This window comes from Mastigoproctus giganteus, chromosome 10, assembly GCF_048544385.1.
Source record: "Mastigoproctus giganteus isolate SK-2022 chromosome 10, ASM4854438v1, whole genome shotgun sequence".
NCBI classification, from domain to species: domain Eukaryota; kingdom Metazoa; phylum Arthropoda; class Arachnida; order Uropygi; family Thelyphonidae; genus Mastigoproctus; species Mastigoproctus giganteus.
In genome coordinates, this window is record NC_143584.1 from 59722280 (window position 1) to 59742087 (window position 19808).

Consider the following 19808-nt stretch of genomic DNA (forward strand, 5'->3'; position numbering starts at 1 on the left):
GGCCTACAGCACACTCTTACTCTCAATTTTGATCTCCCAATGCTTTTGTCGCACCAAAACTGACTCCACACTGCACTGTCCAGCGATGTCGACTGGCCTCACTTCCTTTTATTTTATGTGTTTCTTAACTAATAGCATAACCCCTCCTTCCTTCCTAACCTTTCTGTACACATTGTACTCCCCAAATTCCAGTTCTGCATTCCTTATATCTGTGGACATCACGTCTCTGATATCCCAACAATATCTGCCTTTGATGTTTTGAGCAATACCTCAAATTCATCAAATTTATTTACCAAAATCCTAGCATTGGTGAACATGCAAGTATACATGCACCTGTTCCTATTCTTAGCTACCCTAACACAACCCATGTGTTTACTTGTACCGTAATTATTATTATTAGCCATATGGTGCAAGGAAGCCTGAGGCTTATGCTGCACAAGGAAAAAAAAAAAAAAAAAATTCCCAAGTTACTCTCTGAGAGAAAGAGAAAGAAAGAAAGAAAGAGAGAGAGTCAAAAGTAGAAAGAAGGGAATCACCAAGAAAATGAAGAATGATGATACCCAGCTCAGGACCCTGGGTGTGCCAAGCCCATACTCACCAGATGTGAGCCCCCAGGGTTAAATGACTTCCAGCAGTCTCTGAAATACCATGCATCTTGTTTTCCAGGCTGCTGCTCATTCCTATAGAAGCAGTCAAAGAATCACTTTCACCTCTGCCAGTGGCTACTGTTGATCTATTAGTCCTTGTATCCCCCAAAGCTAGCAGTTTTCTGACCCACCTAACAGTGCCTCGATAGCATCAGCAAATATTCTTGCACCCTTTCTATTTAAGTGTATCCCATCCCTGTAGAAGCCGTCTCTCCTGTTAACAAGTACAGACCAGGCTGAAAAAAATTCTACCCCTTGAGCCTTGCACAATCTTTCCAGGGCCGAATTGATCGACAAGGCTCTCATCATATACTCCCTCCTATTGTGTCTGGGCAGAATTGCAGACACTTTCAAATTCAACCCTAATTCAAGGCTTTTTTTCAACAGTGACCTGTACTTGTTAATTAATTCTGCCGGTCTCCTACTCTTAATATCATTAGTGCCAACATGTACAACTATATCACCTTTTGTGCCCTTAAAAGATGATATCAACTCTACAACATCATCAACCTTTGCCCCTAGCAGACATACCATGGTCCTGTTCCACCTATCCTTTTTACATGCCGCTGCGTTGCAAATTGAAATTGCAACACAGCAATCTGAAAATTCAAATTGAGAAACAACAACATTTAAAAATTCAAATTGAGAAAAGACAGTTATAGAAAGATGTGTGGAAATTTGCCTTTAGCCAGCGGGTAGTTGATTGCTGGAACAAACTTCCATCTGTCGTTGTGGAAGTTGATAGCATAAATAAATTCAAGGAGGAACTGGACAAACATTTAGAGGGAATGGATGTGTGAAGTGTTTTTTTTTTTTTTTTTTTTTTGTTTTGGCTGATGTTACATAAGCTTGCTTTCTTGCATCACATGCCGCGATTACTACTACTATATTAGTTCCAGTGATCACTAAGATGGACATCAGTAATGATGATCACTAAGATGGACATCAGACTAAGATGGAAATCACTAAGATGGGCTGATGTCCATCTTAGTGATTTTCATGAACTCTGCAACAGTAAAAAAATATATATATTGGATTTACTTGATTTAAAATGTTTTATATTCAACCTCATATAATTCTGAACAGAGTAATCAAAAAGGATGTGTATCCTACATTATTCTGTATCTTAATTTTTAAAATTAAAAATAAAGCCAAAAGTGCAATATATAAATCATACATAATAAGCTTAAATAAACTTACCTTAAAATTAAATATTTCAGTACTTTCTGTAAGAACAAAAAGGAATATTAATGAACAATAATTCCAAAATTTTAAACAAAATGTTCAGAAAGAATCATATTCTAATTAATTTAAGTTTTCCTGTGAATTATGCAAAATGCTAGCCCATTTTATTAAACAAAATTTGAAATATTGCTATATACCATACATTTATTCCCAGTTAGCTGGGACACAGAATGTATTTCATTGTGGAAAAATTTTATGAAATAAGCAGAATTTCATTTCAATATGGAAATTTTATGCATCACTATTCCATTAAGAGTGGGATTGGATTCAGCATTCATTTCTGATTCTTATTATCATTTTAATTTCAGAGAGAGCATTACGGATTTTACCATAATGGACATCAGACTAACCATTTGGTTACTGCTTCCCATATGTAGTACTTTACATTTGTCAATGTTAAACTTCATTTGCCACATCTCAGCCCATCTGCTCAACTTTTCTAGATCTTGTTGCAGCAGCATACTGTCATTGGTGTCATTAACAACCCTGCCAACCTTCATATCGTCTCCAAGCTTGGACATTAAGCCTGATATACCATCATCAATATCATTTATAAATACAGAAAAGAACAATGGACACAACACTGAATCCTGAGGGACTCCAGTAATAACATTAGTCCACGAACAGCAGTGTCCATTGATTACCATTCTCTGTCTTCTCCCACTCAACCATCCCTTTATCCATAGCAGCAATTTGCCTCCAAGGCCACACTGCTCCAATTTGCACAGCAGTCTTCCATGTGCAACAGTATCAAAGGCCTTTCTAAGATCCAAATATATCATATAAAAATTATTCTTTGCATCCAGTTTCTTTGTGACTACATCATAATATCCAATCAAACTGGTCAGACAATTTGATTGGATATTATGATGTGTCTGAGCTATAACTGATGTCTTGTCTAGATGATCCTGCAATGCTTCTTTAACCAGTGCCTCCATTAATTTCCCTGGAACAGAAGTTAAACTAACAGGTCTGTAATTACCTGTGTCTCCCTTTGATCCTCCTTTGTGGATTGGGGTCACATTTGCACATCTCCAGTCCATGGGTACTTCTCCTGAGTCCAGAGAAGCTCTCGTAATTATGGCTAAGGGTTTGCTTACTTCCTTTGCTGCCTCCTTTAATAAAACTGGATAGATTCCATCCACCCCAGGTGCCTTTCTTATGTCTATCTTCAAGAATTTCTCCTCCACTTTACTCTCAGTTATTACAAGATTATCTAGCTTACTGCCAGAGTTTAATACACCTCTGGCATTCCCCTCCCTGAATATCTCCTCATGTGTGAATGTATATGCAAAATATTCATTTAGTTTGTTAGCTACCTGAGCATGATCATCAACAGTTGAACCATCAATATCAAGTGGACCAATCTGATTCATCCCCTTTCTTCTAGAGTTTACATAAGTAAAGAACTCTTTGCTGTTTTTCTTTGCATCCTTTGCCAAAGATTTCACATAATCTGCCTTCGCCTGCCTGATCTCCTTTGTGACTTGTTTACCAGCTTATATCTATCATAGCCTTCTGTGTCACCTGTTATTCTATATGTATCCCATGCATTTCTCTTCTCTGTCACATGTCTAATTAGTTCATCTGACATCCATTTAGGCCTAAATCTTGAACAATATTTCTTAGTTGGTATGAAAAGCCTAGTAGCTTCCAAGATTAATTCTTTGAATGCTTCCCATTTTGAATTTGCTGTTGGTAACATCATCAGTTGGTCCCACTGTATAGAATTTAAATACTGTCTCAGACCACGTAGTCACCTTTACAAAAGCAAAAACTCTTCCCTTTACCCTTGATGGTAGTTATCTCTTTGAGTAAATCCCACTTCAGCACACTGTAATCACTGCCACCTAGTGGTTCCTTTATCTGCAGATTCTTTTACCGGACAAACTCGTTTGTCCGGTAAAAGTTTTCTGAAATTTCCCGTGGTTCTCGTGTTGGCTTTCTTTATCTTAGCCGTTTTTTTTTTTTCCCCTATGTCCAAGAATAACATTATATATTGTTGTGGTTCTAACAGTTTCCTCTCTCATTTTATTTTATTACTTTTACTCATACAGTTTTAATGTATTAACTCTTCTGATACTTAATAAAATAAAATGAGAGAGGAAACTGTTAAAACCACAGTGAGGTTTCAACTATATATTACTAAAGCAGGCATTAGCCGTCCTCTTGGTTACCAACATCTTTGTCTAGAAAACTGTTATTGACATGTCGATATTTCAGGACCACCTTGTAACCAAAGTGGCTCTGAAACACTGAATATCTGTATTTAGTGTAGAGCCTTCTGTACCTCAATGTAATTTATTCTACTTTTAAGGTTCAATAAACTTAATTATACAAAAATGAGTTAGTGTATTTCGTATCTATTTAAATGTCTATTACTACCTAGTATTTAGGGATACTGCTTAGTCCATGGGGTTCAATTCTCATCATTGACTAAAGGGAAATTTCTGAAGCCCTTTTCAATCAAGGCTGTACCAATCAATCCCAGGGAAAGAGAACAGGTTTGCCCCATAAGTTATCCAAGATTTTTCTGGCCATGGAACATGCAACTGCCCCATGAATACATATTTCTACACAAAATACTGGAGTAACAAGCTCCAGTAATGTCAAAATAATAAATTCTTTATTGTACAATTAGAGATACAAAACAATAATGTTGTACAAGCACTTAAATGCAACATTATATATTGTTGTACTGAAGCTTTGACTTGATTAGCAATACTATTGCATGAGTTAAAAAGAGATCAGAAGTTAACGAGAATATAAGAACATTACCATAATAGTAAGTAGCACATGGGCTTGAATTATAGTTAACTTGAATCCTGTATAATGTACCCTTGCATTGGACCACTCACCTATGGCAGCCTAATAGCGTGTGTGCTAGATCCTCACAAATCCTTTTCCATTAAGATATACCAATATAAATTTGTGGATCTGCCCATATAATGGACTTCCAATGCAATACAATGCATTGTAAATCAGTATCGGTCACATATCTTTTCACATAACTTTTCAATGTCAGTTGGTGGTCGAATGCTACATTCATTGTAACTTTTTTGTACATGCAATTATGACTTGTCCAAACTTCCCAAAATCCACTGTAATGGGTATTATTCAAGAAGGAAGACCACCCATCCTTGAAAAACACAAATAAACAACCACCATAAAACTTATTGTTTATGGGGGCAGTAAATTAGGAATAAGTTAGCAGAATGGCAATCTGGTAAAGAGAATATATTATTATTTTTTTTATTTATTTATTTTTTATTATTTTTATTATTATTTTTTAAAATAAAAATCATCTTCATCATTCTAATCTTCCATTTAGCATGGGTTGAGTCCCACTTTGGACATCATCTCCATTGTTGTTGGTCTCTTGAATCTCTCATCATTTGTCAGTAGCTCTAAAAGCCTGTGTTCTCCTTTAGAAATTGGAGCCATTCTCTTTTGGATCTTCCCGGTGGTCTCTTATCTCCAATTCTTCCTGTCAATACTAGATTAGGCAGCCTTTGTTGTTTCATCTGATTCACACGTCCAAACGACTGAGTTGTCTTTTGTAGATTAGTTCTATTATGATGCATTCAAAATTTAGATCTTTTCTTATTTATTGAAAGAAATTTAGATCTTTCTTACTTGTTCTTGAAGAATGAAAATCCCAAACATAAAAGGTACTAGAACCTACCTAGTACCATGCTTGGGTTGCAGGTAGAGACGATGAAAGAAGATACTTGTTGACATTAGACTTGAATTTCTGTAAATTATAATTTTCAGGAAATACGAGGGTAATTAAAAAAATAAATTACACTTGACTATTGTAGCCCAAGAGACATTTATTGAGGTATGTAACATTATGCAATAGAAAGCACATACTTTGCATTACTTTTCCACATAGTCACCAAGTTGGTGTAAACACTTCTGAGAATGTGTGACTAAATGTTCAATTCCCTGATGATAGAAATCCACTCCTTGGTCATTCAGCCACCGTCGAACTGCTGTTTGCACCTGCTCATCATTTGCAAATCGTTGTCCCCCTAGATGTTCTTTCAGCTTGCCAAAGATGTGAGAGCCACAAGGCAAAATATCGGGACTGTACGGCAGATGTTGCCATCCCTCTGATCCAAAACTTTGGAGCAAGTGTCGTGTTGTGCGCGTATTGTGTGGTATGGCATTGTCCTGAATGAAAACAACACCTCTGCTTAACTTTCCAGGTCTCTTGTTTTTCATGGCTGTTCGCAAAGATCATAATGTTTGGCAGTATGAAGCAGCATTAATTGTTGTGCCTTTTGCCATAAATTCCATGTAAACAACTCCTTCACAGTCAAAAAACACAGTGGCCATTACCTTTCCTGCTGATGGTGCAACTTTTAATTTCTTCCACACAGGCGATGTTGTGTGTCTTCATTCCATAGATGCTCTCTTCATTTGTGGGGTAAAATGGTGCACCCATGTTTCATCACCAGTGATGATGATGGGGCGTAAGAAGTCATGGCTTTCCACAGAATAGTGTTGAAGGAAGCCTAGAGAAGACAAAAAGCACTGACCTTTGCGTTTGTCTGTCAGTGAACGAGGAATCCATCATGCACACAATTTGCAATAGTCAAGATGTTCACAGACAATGGAATGAACACTCCCTATCGAAATATCCAACTCCTTTGCCATTTCTGCGATTGTCAGTCTTCGATTATTGTGAATCATTTCATCAACCTGCATCACATTGTCTGCAGCAGTCGATGTTGATGGCCTTCCTTTTCGATCAGCATCGGTCAATTCTGTGTGACAACTTTCAAACTGCTGGCACCACTTCACTATGGCTGGATGAGAAATTGCATTTTCCCCATACACCCATACTGCCGTTATTTCAGGATGAATCTTGGAACAAATCAGATGTTCGCACACAAAAATCGTACTGTTCTGCGTACCTCAAAATTGGAGTAACATTCTAGCTGACATGCCATTATGAATGCTTACTCCTACACACCTGTTAACGGTATGTCAACGAAACTCACCTACCCGGGGATGCACAATATGAACTCCATTCCTTGCAGACACCACAATTGTTGCCCAATAATACCAAGAGATAGTGGCAGGTGTAACTTATTTTTTGAATGTCCCTCATTTAGAGCGGTATACAGTACTAAAAGACCTATGTTCCAGACCTGTAGACAGTACTCAAGGTGCGGTCTGACCATTGCCTTATACAAGGGGATAATCACCTCCTTATTCCTGCTAAAAAAATTCGAAGGGACATTGTTTCAGAAAATTAAAACTGAAGGAATACGAGGAGGAAAGATAAGAGTTGGTTCTGTGAGTATTAAGTTGGTCAGTAAAAGGATGCTCACTGATTATGGCATGTGTTCAGACTAATCCAGAAGAAACTGGTTGAGTGGGGAATTATAGAAACCAATTCATAAGAACAGCATCCATAGAAGTATCTACAGAAAAGGCATGCAGCAGAAACAGAGCATCTATGAGACAAGGTGGAGAGACTTTGTAAGAAGGTCACTAATTAAACTATCGTAACTGTCCTCTTTTGAGTGGCGTCTGGAAGCCTGACACCCCATATGTGAGAACAATATTTGCCCCAAATGTGGGAACAATATTCCATGATAGGATGGATTTGAGATTTGTTCAGAGTGAGTAGCTGTTTAGAAGAAAAGTAATGCAGAAGGAAAAAGAGAAAATGCAGTTTATTGATCTAGATAGAGAAGAAATTTGAATTTATGCCCTCTCAGGTGATTATTCTGAGCAAGAGGAAGAATCCTATCAGCACTAAGCACGTTAAAACCATTATACAACTCAATCAGATCACCTCGCGGTGCCAAGTCTTCAGACACTGTAATTTCCAAAACTTAAGCCTTTCTTCATAAGAGCAACCCTTTGTTCCATTCACTAATCTTGTTGCCCTTCTCTCTACTCGTTCAAGCAGCAGCTCTACATCCTTCCTAAAATAAGCCCTCCAGACCTGTATACAGTAGTTAAGGTGTGGTCTGGCCATTGCCTTATACAAGGGGATAATCACCTCCTTATCCCTGCTAGAAAAATTCCTGTATATCATTGACAAGACTCCATGAGCTACTCTTGAAGCCCACCTGCACTGATCAGAAAACTTCATATCTGACTGCAGAATTACCCCCAGGTCCTTTTCATTCTCTACCACCGTCACTGTAGTACCACACAGTTGATATGTTACTCTGGGGTTAATGCTTCCCATATGCAGTACTTTACATTTGTCAATGTTAAACTTCATTTGCCACCTCTCAGCCCAACTGCTCAATTTTTCTAGATCCTGTTGCAGTAGCGTACTATCATTAGTGTCATTAACAACCCTGCCCACCTTCGTATCATCTGCAAATTTAAACATTAAGCCTGATATACCATCATCAATATCATTAATAAATGCAGAAAACAACAATGGTCCCAACACTGCAACCAGGGGGACTCTACTAATAACATTAGTCCACGAAGAGCAGTGTCCATCGATTACCACATTCTGTCTTCTCCCACTCAACCATCTCTTTATTCATGGTAGCAATTTGCCTCCAATGCTACACTGCTAATATTTGTGCAGCAGTCTTCCATCTGCAATAGTATCAAAAGCCTTTCTAAGATCTAAACATATGATATCAAAATTATACTTTCCATCCAGTCCCTTTGTGACCACATCATAGTATCCAATCAAATTGGTCAGACATGACTTCACCCTAACAAACCTATGCTGTGTTCAAGCTATAACTGAAGTCTTGTGTAGATGATCCTGCAGTGCTTCTTCAACCAGTTCCTCTATTAATTTCCCTGGAACAGAAGTTAAACTAACAGGTCTGTAATTACTTGTGTCGCCCTTTGATCCTTTTTTGTGAATTGGAGTCACATATGCACATCTTCAGTCCAGGGAAGCACTCAAAATTATGGCTAAGGGTTGGCTTCCTTCCTTTACTGCTTCTTAATATAACTGGATAGATCCCCCCCCCCCATCCAGGTGCCTTCCTAGGTTTAACTTCAACAATTTCCCCTCCACTTTGCTCTCAGTTATTACAAAATAATTAAGCACCCTGTTACAGTTTGATAAACTTCTGGCATTTTCCTCCCTTAATAACTTCTCATGTGTGAATGTAGATGCAAAATACTCATTCAGATTATCAGCTATCTGAGCAGGATTATTAACGTTCAAACCATCAATATCGAATGGACCAATATGATTCATTCCCTTCATTTTAGAGTTTATGTAAGTAAAGAACTCTTTGCTGTTTTTCTTTGCATCCTTTGCCAAAGATTTCTCATAATCTGCCTTTACCTGCCTAACCTCCTTTGTGACTTGGTTACAGACCAGCTTATATCTATCATAGGCTTCTGTGTCACCTGTTAATTTATATGTATCCCATGAATTTTTCTTCTCTGCCGCATCACATTAGTTCATCTGACATCCTTTTAGTCCTAAAACTTTAACAATATTTCTTAATTGGTATGAAAAGCCTTGTAGCTTCCAAGATTAATCTTTGAATGTTTTCCATTTAGATTTGCTGTTGGTAACAACATCAGTTGGTCCCACTGTATAGAATTTAAAAACTGTCTCAGACAACAGTAGTCACCTTTACGAAAGCAAAACCCTTCCCATTACCCCTGATGGCAGTTACCTCTTAGAGTAAATCTCACTTCAGCACACTGTGATCACTGCCACCTAGTGGTTCCTTTATCTGCAGATTCTTAATTAGCATTAGCATTAGTAGAGGCATATGATGCAAGAAAGCAAGCTTATGCAGCATCAGCCAAAAAAAAAAAAAAAACACCTTCCACTTCACCCCTCCGTTCGTTCGAAATACCTGTCCAGCTGAGCCTTAAATTTATTTAGGTTATCAACTTCCACAACAAGGGATGGAAGTCTGTTCCAACAACCAACTACCCGCTGGCTAAAGGCAAATTAATGCATGAAGAATCACTACTGATAATCAGATCAAAAGTATTACTCCCTCTAGTTGCCTCTCGAACATGCTGATGTAGAAAACAATCATCCAATAAATCCACAAAAGCCTTGCTAGTGTGTGAGTGACCAACCCACAAGTTCCAGTTTAAATTTTCTCTTGCATAACTATTGGCAAGTATGGAAATGCAGTCCTTTGATGCATGGTTAGGGGTAGTCCCCCGATGAAATTCCTAATCATGTATCAATATTCATTTTGCCGTCATCAGATTTTATTTTAATTTTATTAATTCCATATTTGCTTTTCTTCCCCGTTTTGAAGTATTTTTGCAAAAAAAATTTTCCCACCTTTATCTGATGTAGGCTGCAGTTACTTTATTATTTATTATTTTTTATTTTAAAGGTTACTACATTATTTTATTTTATAGGTTACTTTTTTTTGGCTATTTCCTTTTTTTGGCCTGTGGCTGCCCGGACATTTCGTACTACCATCATCTTTATTTTTATTTGTCATATTTTTTATAATATGCTTATTCTTACATTCACATCCATTGCTGCTGCTTTGCACGCTTCGGTGCATTTGCCATGTCATATCCTGTTTATTGTACCTTCAAATTTCTTAACTGTTTTTACTCTTTAATACTATCACTTAAATTAATTGAGCAAAACAGAACAGAGAAGAGAGAGGTGAGAGAAAAGTACAGGAGTAACAAAAGGAGGTGGGCAAAAAAGGAGAATGCTCATCTATCATTTGAAGCGAAGTAAAGTGGAGAAGCAAGGTGGGTATGTGCTCACAGGTGAAAAGAAAAGTGGAAAGGCAAGAGAATTCTGTCAGTCAGCAAGGCGATCGCATACTTAAAAAGTTCCAGTATTCCCCACTAACCCAGTGAGGAATCTGTGTCTCTTCACTCTTCTGCTTGTCTAGAAGTGAGCAGAAAAATGAAGGGAGCATAGGTTCCATGAATTCTTCAAGGAAAGGACTCAGGTGAAGCCAAAGGATGTGGTATCGGGACAGAAAGACGATACTGCCTAACACAGCATGAAGGTCCCACACTACGTTAGTAAGTCCAATTTAGGAAATCCAGTCCAGTAAGAGCAATCAAAGCAATCATAGGTGGTGGAATTTCTGGAGTGAAGGTCCTGTCTATCCCAGTAAAAAGATCCCATGCCAAACAGAACATTGGCATCAGCAGTTTCAGCTGTGCTACTAGGTTTGTGGAAAATTACGGCATTTGGCCTATCTCTGAGTTATTTCTTAGGGTGGCACTTTGGCAAAGGAAGAGTGCCTCAGTGAAGTTAGAAAAATGATGGTAATAATCTATGTCAGTGATGAATAGGTGTTCTATGTTCCTTGGCGGGTGTTCTCTGTTCGATTACTCACCAAAATGCAAGTGAACATGCATTTTGGTGAGTAATTTATTTCTGAGGTCATCATAGTTGGACAATAGTAGAGGTGTTCCCAGTCTTCTGGGACACTACTGCACACAAAACTAAGTACGTAGCACATTTGAATACACATTGCGATATCCAATGATATGTAAGCAAATGCGAGTGCTAACTGTCAGTCAGTCTTACGAATAGAATAAGAATATTTAAATGAATTTGACTATTGGCAAGATTTAAAATCGCATACTTGATATATTACTTTATTATTACCAAATATCACCATTTTCATTACCAGAATACCAAATAATTTATCTTCATTACCAAACAACTTTTTAATTACCAAATTCCTGCCAATTTGGTAATGAAAAATGCCAGTTGGCAACTCTGGCTGACACAGTGCTGTGTCTGCTGCTATGCTTAGTTACTGTTCGTGGCCTGTGCTTCAAGCAACTCATTGAATTTGAATCATGTGACATGTCTAAACCTAGCAGCTACTAGTTAGCTAGAAGTTAATATCGATTGTGTGCAGTGTACATTCTTTTTCCCTTCAATGCAACTTTTTTCTATCATTCATATAATTAGATTTCAAATTCAAACCCACATGTCTAATTCAAAATCTTTTGTCTGGAAATATTTCATAAAGAACTCTAAAGAAGAAAGTGCAAAATGCATAAAATGTCATTCCACTTTATTGTGCCATGGCTGGTCAACTAGTGGCTTTATTCGACACTTAAAATTGAGGCACTCTACACATAACATCACTGAGTCTGCACCTGCAAGCATTAAAGATGAAGATGTCAGCTCAGGTAAGTGCAAAATAGCTGAGGACAATGAAGCATGCTCTTCTGCAGGTAAATGAAAGGGAACATTACTAATGCATTTTGCCAAGAAGGAGAAACAAACTAGAAGAAATTATAAGCAAACTTGTTGCTGTAGATGGATTCACCATAAATGCAATTACAAAGAGTAACTTCATAAGACAGGCAATATTCTCTTCCTCTAAATCTTACTGCTGTAATGAGTATAACATATAAACAATATGATATAATCAAGGCCCAAGTTAAAAATGAAATTTCGGCAAAATTAAATAAAGGTTTGGTTTAACATATCTCTTCAAGTACTCTTCACTGAAAAATAGACTATACCTAAATATGAACATTCATACTGATGAAGGTAAATTTTGGAATTTAGGAATGGTAGGATTTCTTAGCTCTTTTTCTGCAGAAGACATTGTTAAAGCAGTAGAAGTAGAAGCTAGAATAATTCGGGCTGAGTACTATTCAGAAGCACATTGTTGCATGCATCACAGATGATGCGAGTGTGATGATTAAATTTGGAAAATTAATGAGCTGCCAACATCACTTATGAGGGGTATCAAAAGGTTTGTACCCTTACCTAGAAATAATAGCCCTAGAAAGGTGAAACAGGAACTTTAATCCTTTTCTACAGTTATAGACAAAAAAAACTGCATCACTTGTGAATTTTGCTAATAATGTTTTTTGCGCTGCATTGTCAGTTGCAGAAATGTTCGAAATGCATTTGTTAGATGGGATATATATCTCTCTGAATGAAATCCAATAAAAAGACTCCACCTGATATACCTAATTGCCATAAATATCTTCCCAAAGGGTAAAATACGTAATTAATGGAAATATGAGAAATAATGCAAATGGCAATCATGACAACCAAACATACATTTCATTGAAATTATATGTACAAACTGAAATGACAAGTTAACGTAATAGTATTATGTACTGTAAATCAGCAAAATAAGTTCTCAATATTTCTTGTTCCACCTCGAGCTGCAATTACAGCCTTCCAACAATCTGGCAGTAATACGGCTGCCCGATTTTGTGGTACCACACCCTTACAACGCTCTCCTGCAGCTGAATCTTACTTATTTGCTTCTTCTGGGCAATTTTAGATGACATTATGTAGCAGCAATTTTCAATAGGGTTCAAATCTGACTGTTGCCGCACCAGTCCAACACTGTAATGCCAGCATTTCTGAGGTAAGACTGCACCTTAAGGGAAAAATATGAGGGAAAACATTGATGTAAGTATGTTTTAAGCCTTGTGAGACAAGAAGACAAACTCATCATTAAATCTAAATACCATAAAACTTACCAATTTTTCTGTGTGGCAAGGTATTGAGTCCTGTTGAAAAATGCAGTTTTGGACGTCTGTGTGGTGATCCTAATAACAGGTTTCAGGCATTCCTCCAAGATAGCAGTATAGGTTTCTGCATTCACCGTTCCATAAATAAACTTAATTTGCCCCACCCCTTTGCTTATTATGCATCCCCAGACTATCTGACTGGCGGGGAACTTTACAGTCAGTGTTACGCAGTCAGGATGGTATGCCTCCGATTTTCATCTTCTGACATATTGCTTCCCATCCGAGCCATGCAGGTTGAATTTCGATTCGTCAGAAAAGATGACGGTGTCCCATTGCTCTTTTGTCCATGAAACATGCATTTTAGCCCAAGCAAGTCTCTTCTTCCTCATTTGTTAGGTTAACAAAGGCTTCTTCTTCTGGCGACTCCGTAGCTAGGTGGGAAGGAGCAGCAGTGCATAACACACGCTTCTTGATTAGACCGGGGTTCAAGCCCATCACCACCAAATATGGAGGATGCGGAAAGGTCAGGGAATGACCACCGCATATCCCCAGGAGCAATATGGCCTTAGTTGCTAATGCTCCTAAAAACCAAAACAACACAACACAACACAGCTTCTTCTTCTTGGGCCATTAGGCATGCTGACCACATTCCAAAAGCCATCTTTGGATAGTTCGTGCACTTGTTTCAACACCAGAGGCCATCTCAAAGTCTAGTTTAGATCAGGAGCACTAGCATGGTGATTAGGAAGGCATAACCTTTTCAAATATCGATCTTAGGAAGGTGTAGTCACTCTCTCACGGCCTGATCCAGGTCTTCTCTTCACATCACTGGTTTCATGCTTTAATTTCAGCACCCGGGATACTGTCGACTGGTGGCAGCCTATTTTATCAGTGATAGCAGGCGTAGAAAGTTCTTCCTGGGACAGAGCAACAGCTACACTTTTTTCTTAGTGTCAACTGAACATAGGCAAAACAGGATACTAATGAGTGTGTATACCCTTCCAATGCCATATTTAGAGAAACGGCTGATGAAATACCTTGCAATTACTGTCTGATGCAATACCTTTGTTTTGCAACAAACAAAATGACTGTAATCAAACAATATCTTATAGGTTTTACTACAATGTTACTTTTTTAAGGTGAACGTTTTACTACAATGTTACTTTTTTAAGGTGATGCAGTTTTTTTGTCCGCCACTGTATATACTCTCCATGTATAGTAACACATTTCTCCCATCGATGGATAAATGCCTTGATCATAGAAGTCCATACTTTTTGCCTAAAACCATGCTTTCACTTCATTTATGACTTCCTGAGACAAATCAAAGCCACTGCTCTGACATGTCTGTAGTCTCCGGATCATGCTGGTACAACCAGCATTTGTCATTTATCACCAACCGATCAAAAAAGTTCTCAACATCCACATTACACAAATCCAACAGTTGGTGAGAACATTGCATTCAACATTGCTTCTGCAAAGGCGTCAGCAACCTTGGAACCCATCATGCGAAGACCTTAGACATGTGCAGATGGCCTTGTAAAATGCTGGGGGAAGATCCATAACTAATTCCCATTGCATTTGCGATGAAATGAATTGTCATACATCTGTCATTCAGCACCAGTTGCTCAACCTTTGCAACCATCTCACTGTCTGTGAATGTTGATAGCCTTCCTTTCTTCTCTTGGCTTGTCAAAGACACTTGTTAGACAGCATTGAAACTCCTGTTTCCACTTTTTTACAGTGTCATAGGATGGACAATTCTGCCCATACACAGCTTTCATTTCTTTGTCAATTTCCTGAGCTTTCTTGCCCTGCAAATGCAGGAACTTGATCACTGCTCGATACTCCACTTTGTCAACCATAACGTCCTTCCTCAGATTCTGGGCTCCACCTCTGATGTACGATCATCTAAGGGAATGAAATTTTAAATGTTAGTTATTGAATATGTAGACAACTTACATTAAAAACGGCATCTTTCTACTGATGTTTTATCTAGGTCTGGCACAAACTTTTTAATACCCCCCCCCCTCGTATGTTATGCACATGGCATACACCTGGCTGTATGTGATATATTTTATAAGAAAATAATCGATTCAGGTAGAAATCAAGCAGAAATGAGTCAGATGACTATCATGAAAATGAGTTAGATGATTTGAATACAGCAATTGATAACAAAAAATTTACAGACATTAATGAAACTATAAAAAAAAACAGTGTGTGTACCCTGTACGCATGAAAGACATTTTATTTTACAGGAAAACATCTATGGCAGCACTAGAGTAAAACCATTTAAATTTTTGAACGGTTTGATTGAAACTTACTTACTTACTAACACTACTTAAAGGTTGATGTTGATCAAAATCTTGAGAAGCAGATTTTATTAAAGGCTGCATTTTTTTGTTCTCTATGTTTTTGAACTTGTTACTTTTTTGAAACTTCGGTGGCTCTGAAGCTTTTATTCTCGCATAATATTACTACCTGTTGCTTACTCTACCAAATCAACATTAGTGACTGATTTGGCATCATTTAGGAAGTGACATCATTTCCATACTTTAGTATGAACTTACTCTACTATATCAACGTTAGTGACTGAGTTAGCATCGTTAGCCCATTTAGGAAGTGATGACATTTGCGTCATTTAAAATCTAACAGCCACCTAATACGAAGTGATGTCAATTGCATCATTTCCATAAAAAATTTCATTAACAGTCAACTGTGTCATTTTCGTAAGAAAATTTCATTACTAATCAGTTTTACTCCAGTGCCACCACAGATTTTTACATCAAAAAGGTAAGAAAAATTATAAAAATATTCAGGATATCCCCTCTCAAGAATGAAATTCTTCAAAACTGCGGGAAAGCAGAACATGGTTGCGAAAAGATGCTAATTTTAGATTCAAAAACTCGCTGAGACAGTTTATTGGGTTGATTGAGAGATTTTTAGAAACAAGAGCAGCAGTTTCTAAAGGGCTCACATCTGGTGAGTATGGGCTTGGCAAACCCAGGGTCCTGAGCTGGATATCATCATTCTTCTCTTTCTTGCTTTCTTGGTGATTCCCTTCTACATATCTCTCTCTCTCTCTCTCTCTCTCTCTCTCTCTCTCTCTCTCTCTCTCTCTCTCTCTCAGGGTAATGCGGGAATTTTTTTTTGGCTGGTGCAGCACAAGCCTCAGGCTTCCTTGCACCATATGACTAATAATAATAATAATAATAATAATAAAGCTTTAATTGATATTAAAGAAAATCAAAGTTTAACTAATGAAGAATTACACTGCAGCCAGTAAAAATTGGTGCAAAGAAATTATGCAGTCATGATGCAACTGCTAACTGCTGAAGGAGTATTTGCTTTCATTATTAATGAGTTACAACAACAAAGATCAGAATTCACCAAGAAGATGAAAAACTCTCTTATAAAATGGATTAATGTGAGAAGGAATATGGCTTTGGTCAGCCTGTATTTAAATTCTGAGATTATGTGAATTCTGCAGTGGCTCCTGGCCTCCCATCATTACCAAACAAAGAATCATTGTTTGAATTTGCTAAGATGACACTGATTGGACTTTTCAACGAAGACGAATCTCAATCTAGCCCCAACTCTTCACAATCAGTAGATGAAGAAAATCAAGAAACTGCGCCTATGAGTCTCATGACATTGAGAGACAAGTTAGAAACAGTGATTCAATCTAAGAAAAAACTTGTGCAATCTTCAACTTTTCTCAGGATCACAGTGTTTAAGCCTGGTTTTGAAGCAAGAATTGCATAATGTTGGAATTCGAGGCAACTGGGGACAGAGCTTCCAACATTATGCATTTAGTTGATTCACTAAAAAACATTCCACCGACCTCTGTTGAATCAGAGAGAGCATTTCTGCAGTTGGTTTATTTATCACAAAGTTGAGAATTAGCCTTAGTGATAGGAGTATTGATGCGTTGTGTTTTTTAAGGCGTCATTATCAAAATACATAAAAAAATTCATTTTTGATTGTAAATTTCAAAATTTTATATAAAAAGGCTTCATTTTTTAAAAGAAAGTTAATTTTTTGTTATTTTTTTCACAAAGAAATTTATTTTCATTGTAAATAAAGAAATATAATGTTCTAGTCTTTCTCTGTTTCCTTTAATTTTTTAATTTTTAAATATATAAACATAAACAGTTGATTTTTCTAAATTTATACATCCATTCCTGGGATCCTGGGAATCAGTAAAATTTCCCAGGAAATTCTGAGATGAAAAAAACTGTATATTTGAGAAGCCCTAGCTGACAGTATGGCAAGTGCAGGAACATGCCAGAAGGATGTTTCTCTAAATTGAATCAACTTTCAATTTGTTCCTGATGAGTAGTGTCTTGTGGAACCAGACTACTGAGCAGTAGCAAACTACTGGGATAAAGATAGCTTTATAAATGATCACTAGCATTTCTTGAAGCCCCAGTCAGCTCTACTGATGTGTGTGATAGCACAGCAGCATAATTCTGTATCTTCTTGGAAAGATAGTTGAAGTAGGTAGAATACTGTCTAGTATGATACTTAAGTATTTGATTTCATTTGTCAATTTGATGGTGGTGGTGGTGGTGGTGGTGGTGGTGGTGGTGGTGAAGATTTGGTAGTCAGGGGTCTTCTGATGTGTAGGGCACCTTTCAAGAAGTATGGATTTGGTTTTCTACAGGGATATTTCCAATTTGTGGATAATGGCCATGCCAACAGAGCAGCACTAGATTTGGGTTCAAGTTCAACTCTGGAGAAAGCCTTCCCCATGACGAAATAATTGGCAAAAGCAATGCAATCAGCCATAGGGAGATCTGCGTTGAGGAATTCATCCATAACTATGTTACACAAGGCAGGTCCTAAGACTGAGTCTTGGGGACAACCTGTGGATCTTCTTGAATATCTGCTGATAGGTAGTGATAACAGTGTTTGTCCTATTTGTGAGGTAGTCTTTGAAACAGCAATAAAGGTTGGCTTGTCACAATCTTCTCAGCATGCTGAGCCGCCATAAGTTGTAGACTAATGAAGTCAACTGAGAGGTCTAAAGCATGTCTTGTGCATCCCCAGCAGAAGTAATAATTCTGTGCAAGGTGTCTTCAGTGCTAGTACCTGGTTTGAAGCTGTTGTTGTTGTTTGTAGGCTTTACAGCGCAAGGGCAGCAAAGGCCATAATGCACCTAACTATGGTGATGGAGGTTTGAAGCCAAACTTGTCTGAAGTTAGGTTAACAGCTTCATAGCAAGTGTTGAGTCTGTACAGTAGAAGGCATTCAAGGAGCTTTGTCATGACCAGCAGAAAGCAGGGTCGGATTTACACATAAGCTAATCAAGCTACAGCTTAGGGCCTCGCATTACAAGGGCCCTCGCCAAATCTTAAAAAATCCTTTTTTTAATATTGTCATAGGTAAGAGAAGAGTGCCTCATACATGTTATAGCTTAGGGCCACTAAAAGTTTAAATCCAGCCCTGGAAGAAGGGCAATAGATTTGTATGAGCTTGGGAGTTCTGGGGTTTTTTCTGGGTTTTTGAATATTATATTTTCCGGGCATCTGGGAAGGAACCAGTGGAAAGACATTTGTTATAAACTGCTACTAGAAGATGGTTAGGAAAGGAGGGTGCAAATTTTTTAATTATTTCAGCTTCAAGCCTGTTGAGACCAGGTCACTTGTTATCCGGGTTTCTTATTAAGGTCACATTTATTTCCTCCAGGGTGAAAGGCTCCTCATGATCAGGGTTTTGGTAAATAACATTATACTTGCAGATATTCTGTTGTATATCAGTAGTGGCTTTATAGTTCATTGAGAAAAATGAGTCCAGAATATTGCTGATAGATTCTGTCCATACACGTGTCATGGTGCCATCAGTGCCCTGATGTGTTTGTCATTTCACATCTGGGAAGCTTATTAGTAACGATTTTGTATACATATATACCACTCCCCAGGGATAAAGGTTTCCTGAGGTGGAGACTAAATCTTTACATAATTTCTGTTTTCTGGTTCTCATAAGTTTTGTATACTGGATGCACAGACTCCTGTAGTTTTCTCAGAGAAGGTACCTACATGTGGCCTGCAGGTTCTGGCTCTCTGAAAGGTTTTGCAGGCACTGCCCACAGCTCTTCTCAGGTTTTCAGCTCAAGCAACCACCATGGCACAGTGTTGTTCAAGGGGTTATTTTTCTTTATGGTGATGTCACTGGCTTCCTATATCAGGGATGTGAGGATTTAGGCATGTTCTTGAGGGCAGTGTTGATTACCAAGATAGCCAAATATTTAGGGAGTTTGTCAGATGTTTTTGAAGAATTCCCAGTTAGCCTTTTTTTGGTGGCACATCTGGGAATAGTATGTTGCTTAGGAGGGATCAGATCCACAGACCAAACCACCAAGAAAGTAATGGCCCTATGGTACAAAGTGGCCCACGCTTCCCCTAACCTACTAACCAGAAATCTTCTTCCTGCTTATAAATGGGGTGGCTAGAGTGACATCAATAATGCTCTCATGGAGAGTGCTCCTGAATATAG

General features: G+C 37.9%; 1 protein-coding gene across 2 annotated transcripts in view; it reads right to left on the reverse strand.

Annotated features, from left to right (window-relative positions):
• The window catches only part of LOC150079048 (CD109 antigen-like), a 1092235-nt gene that overhangs the window by 988879 nt on the left and 83548 nt on the right, over positions 1–19808 (reverse strand). For both annotated transcript variants that reach the window (XM_090384122.1, XM_090384121.1), the window contains exon 4: positions 1848–1873. In XM_090384122.1, coding sequence (XP_090240248.1) covers positions 1848–1873 — 26 coding nt within the window. The remainder of the gene's footprint in view (positions 1–1847; positions 1874–19808) is intronic.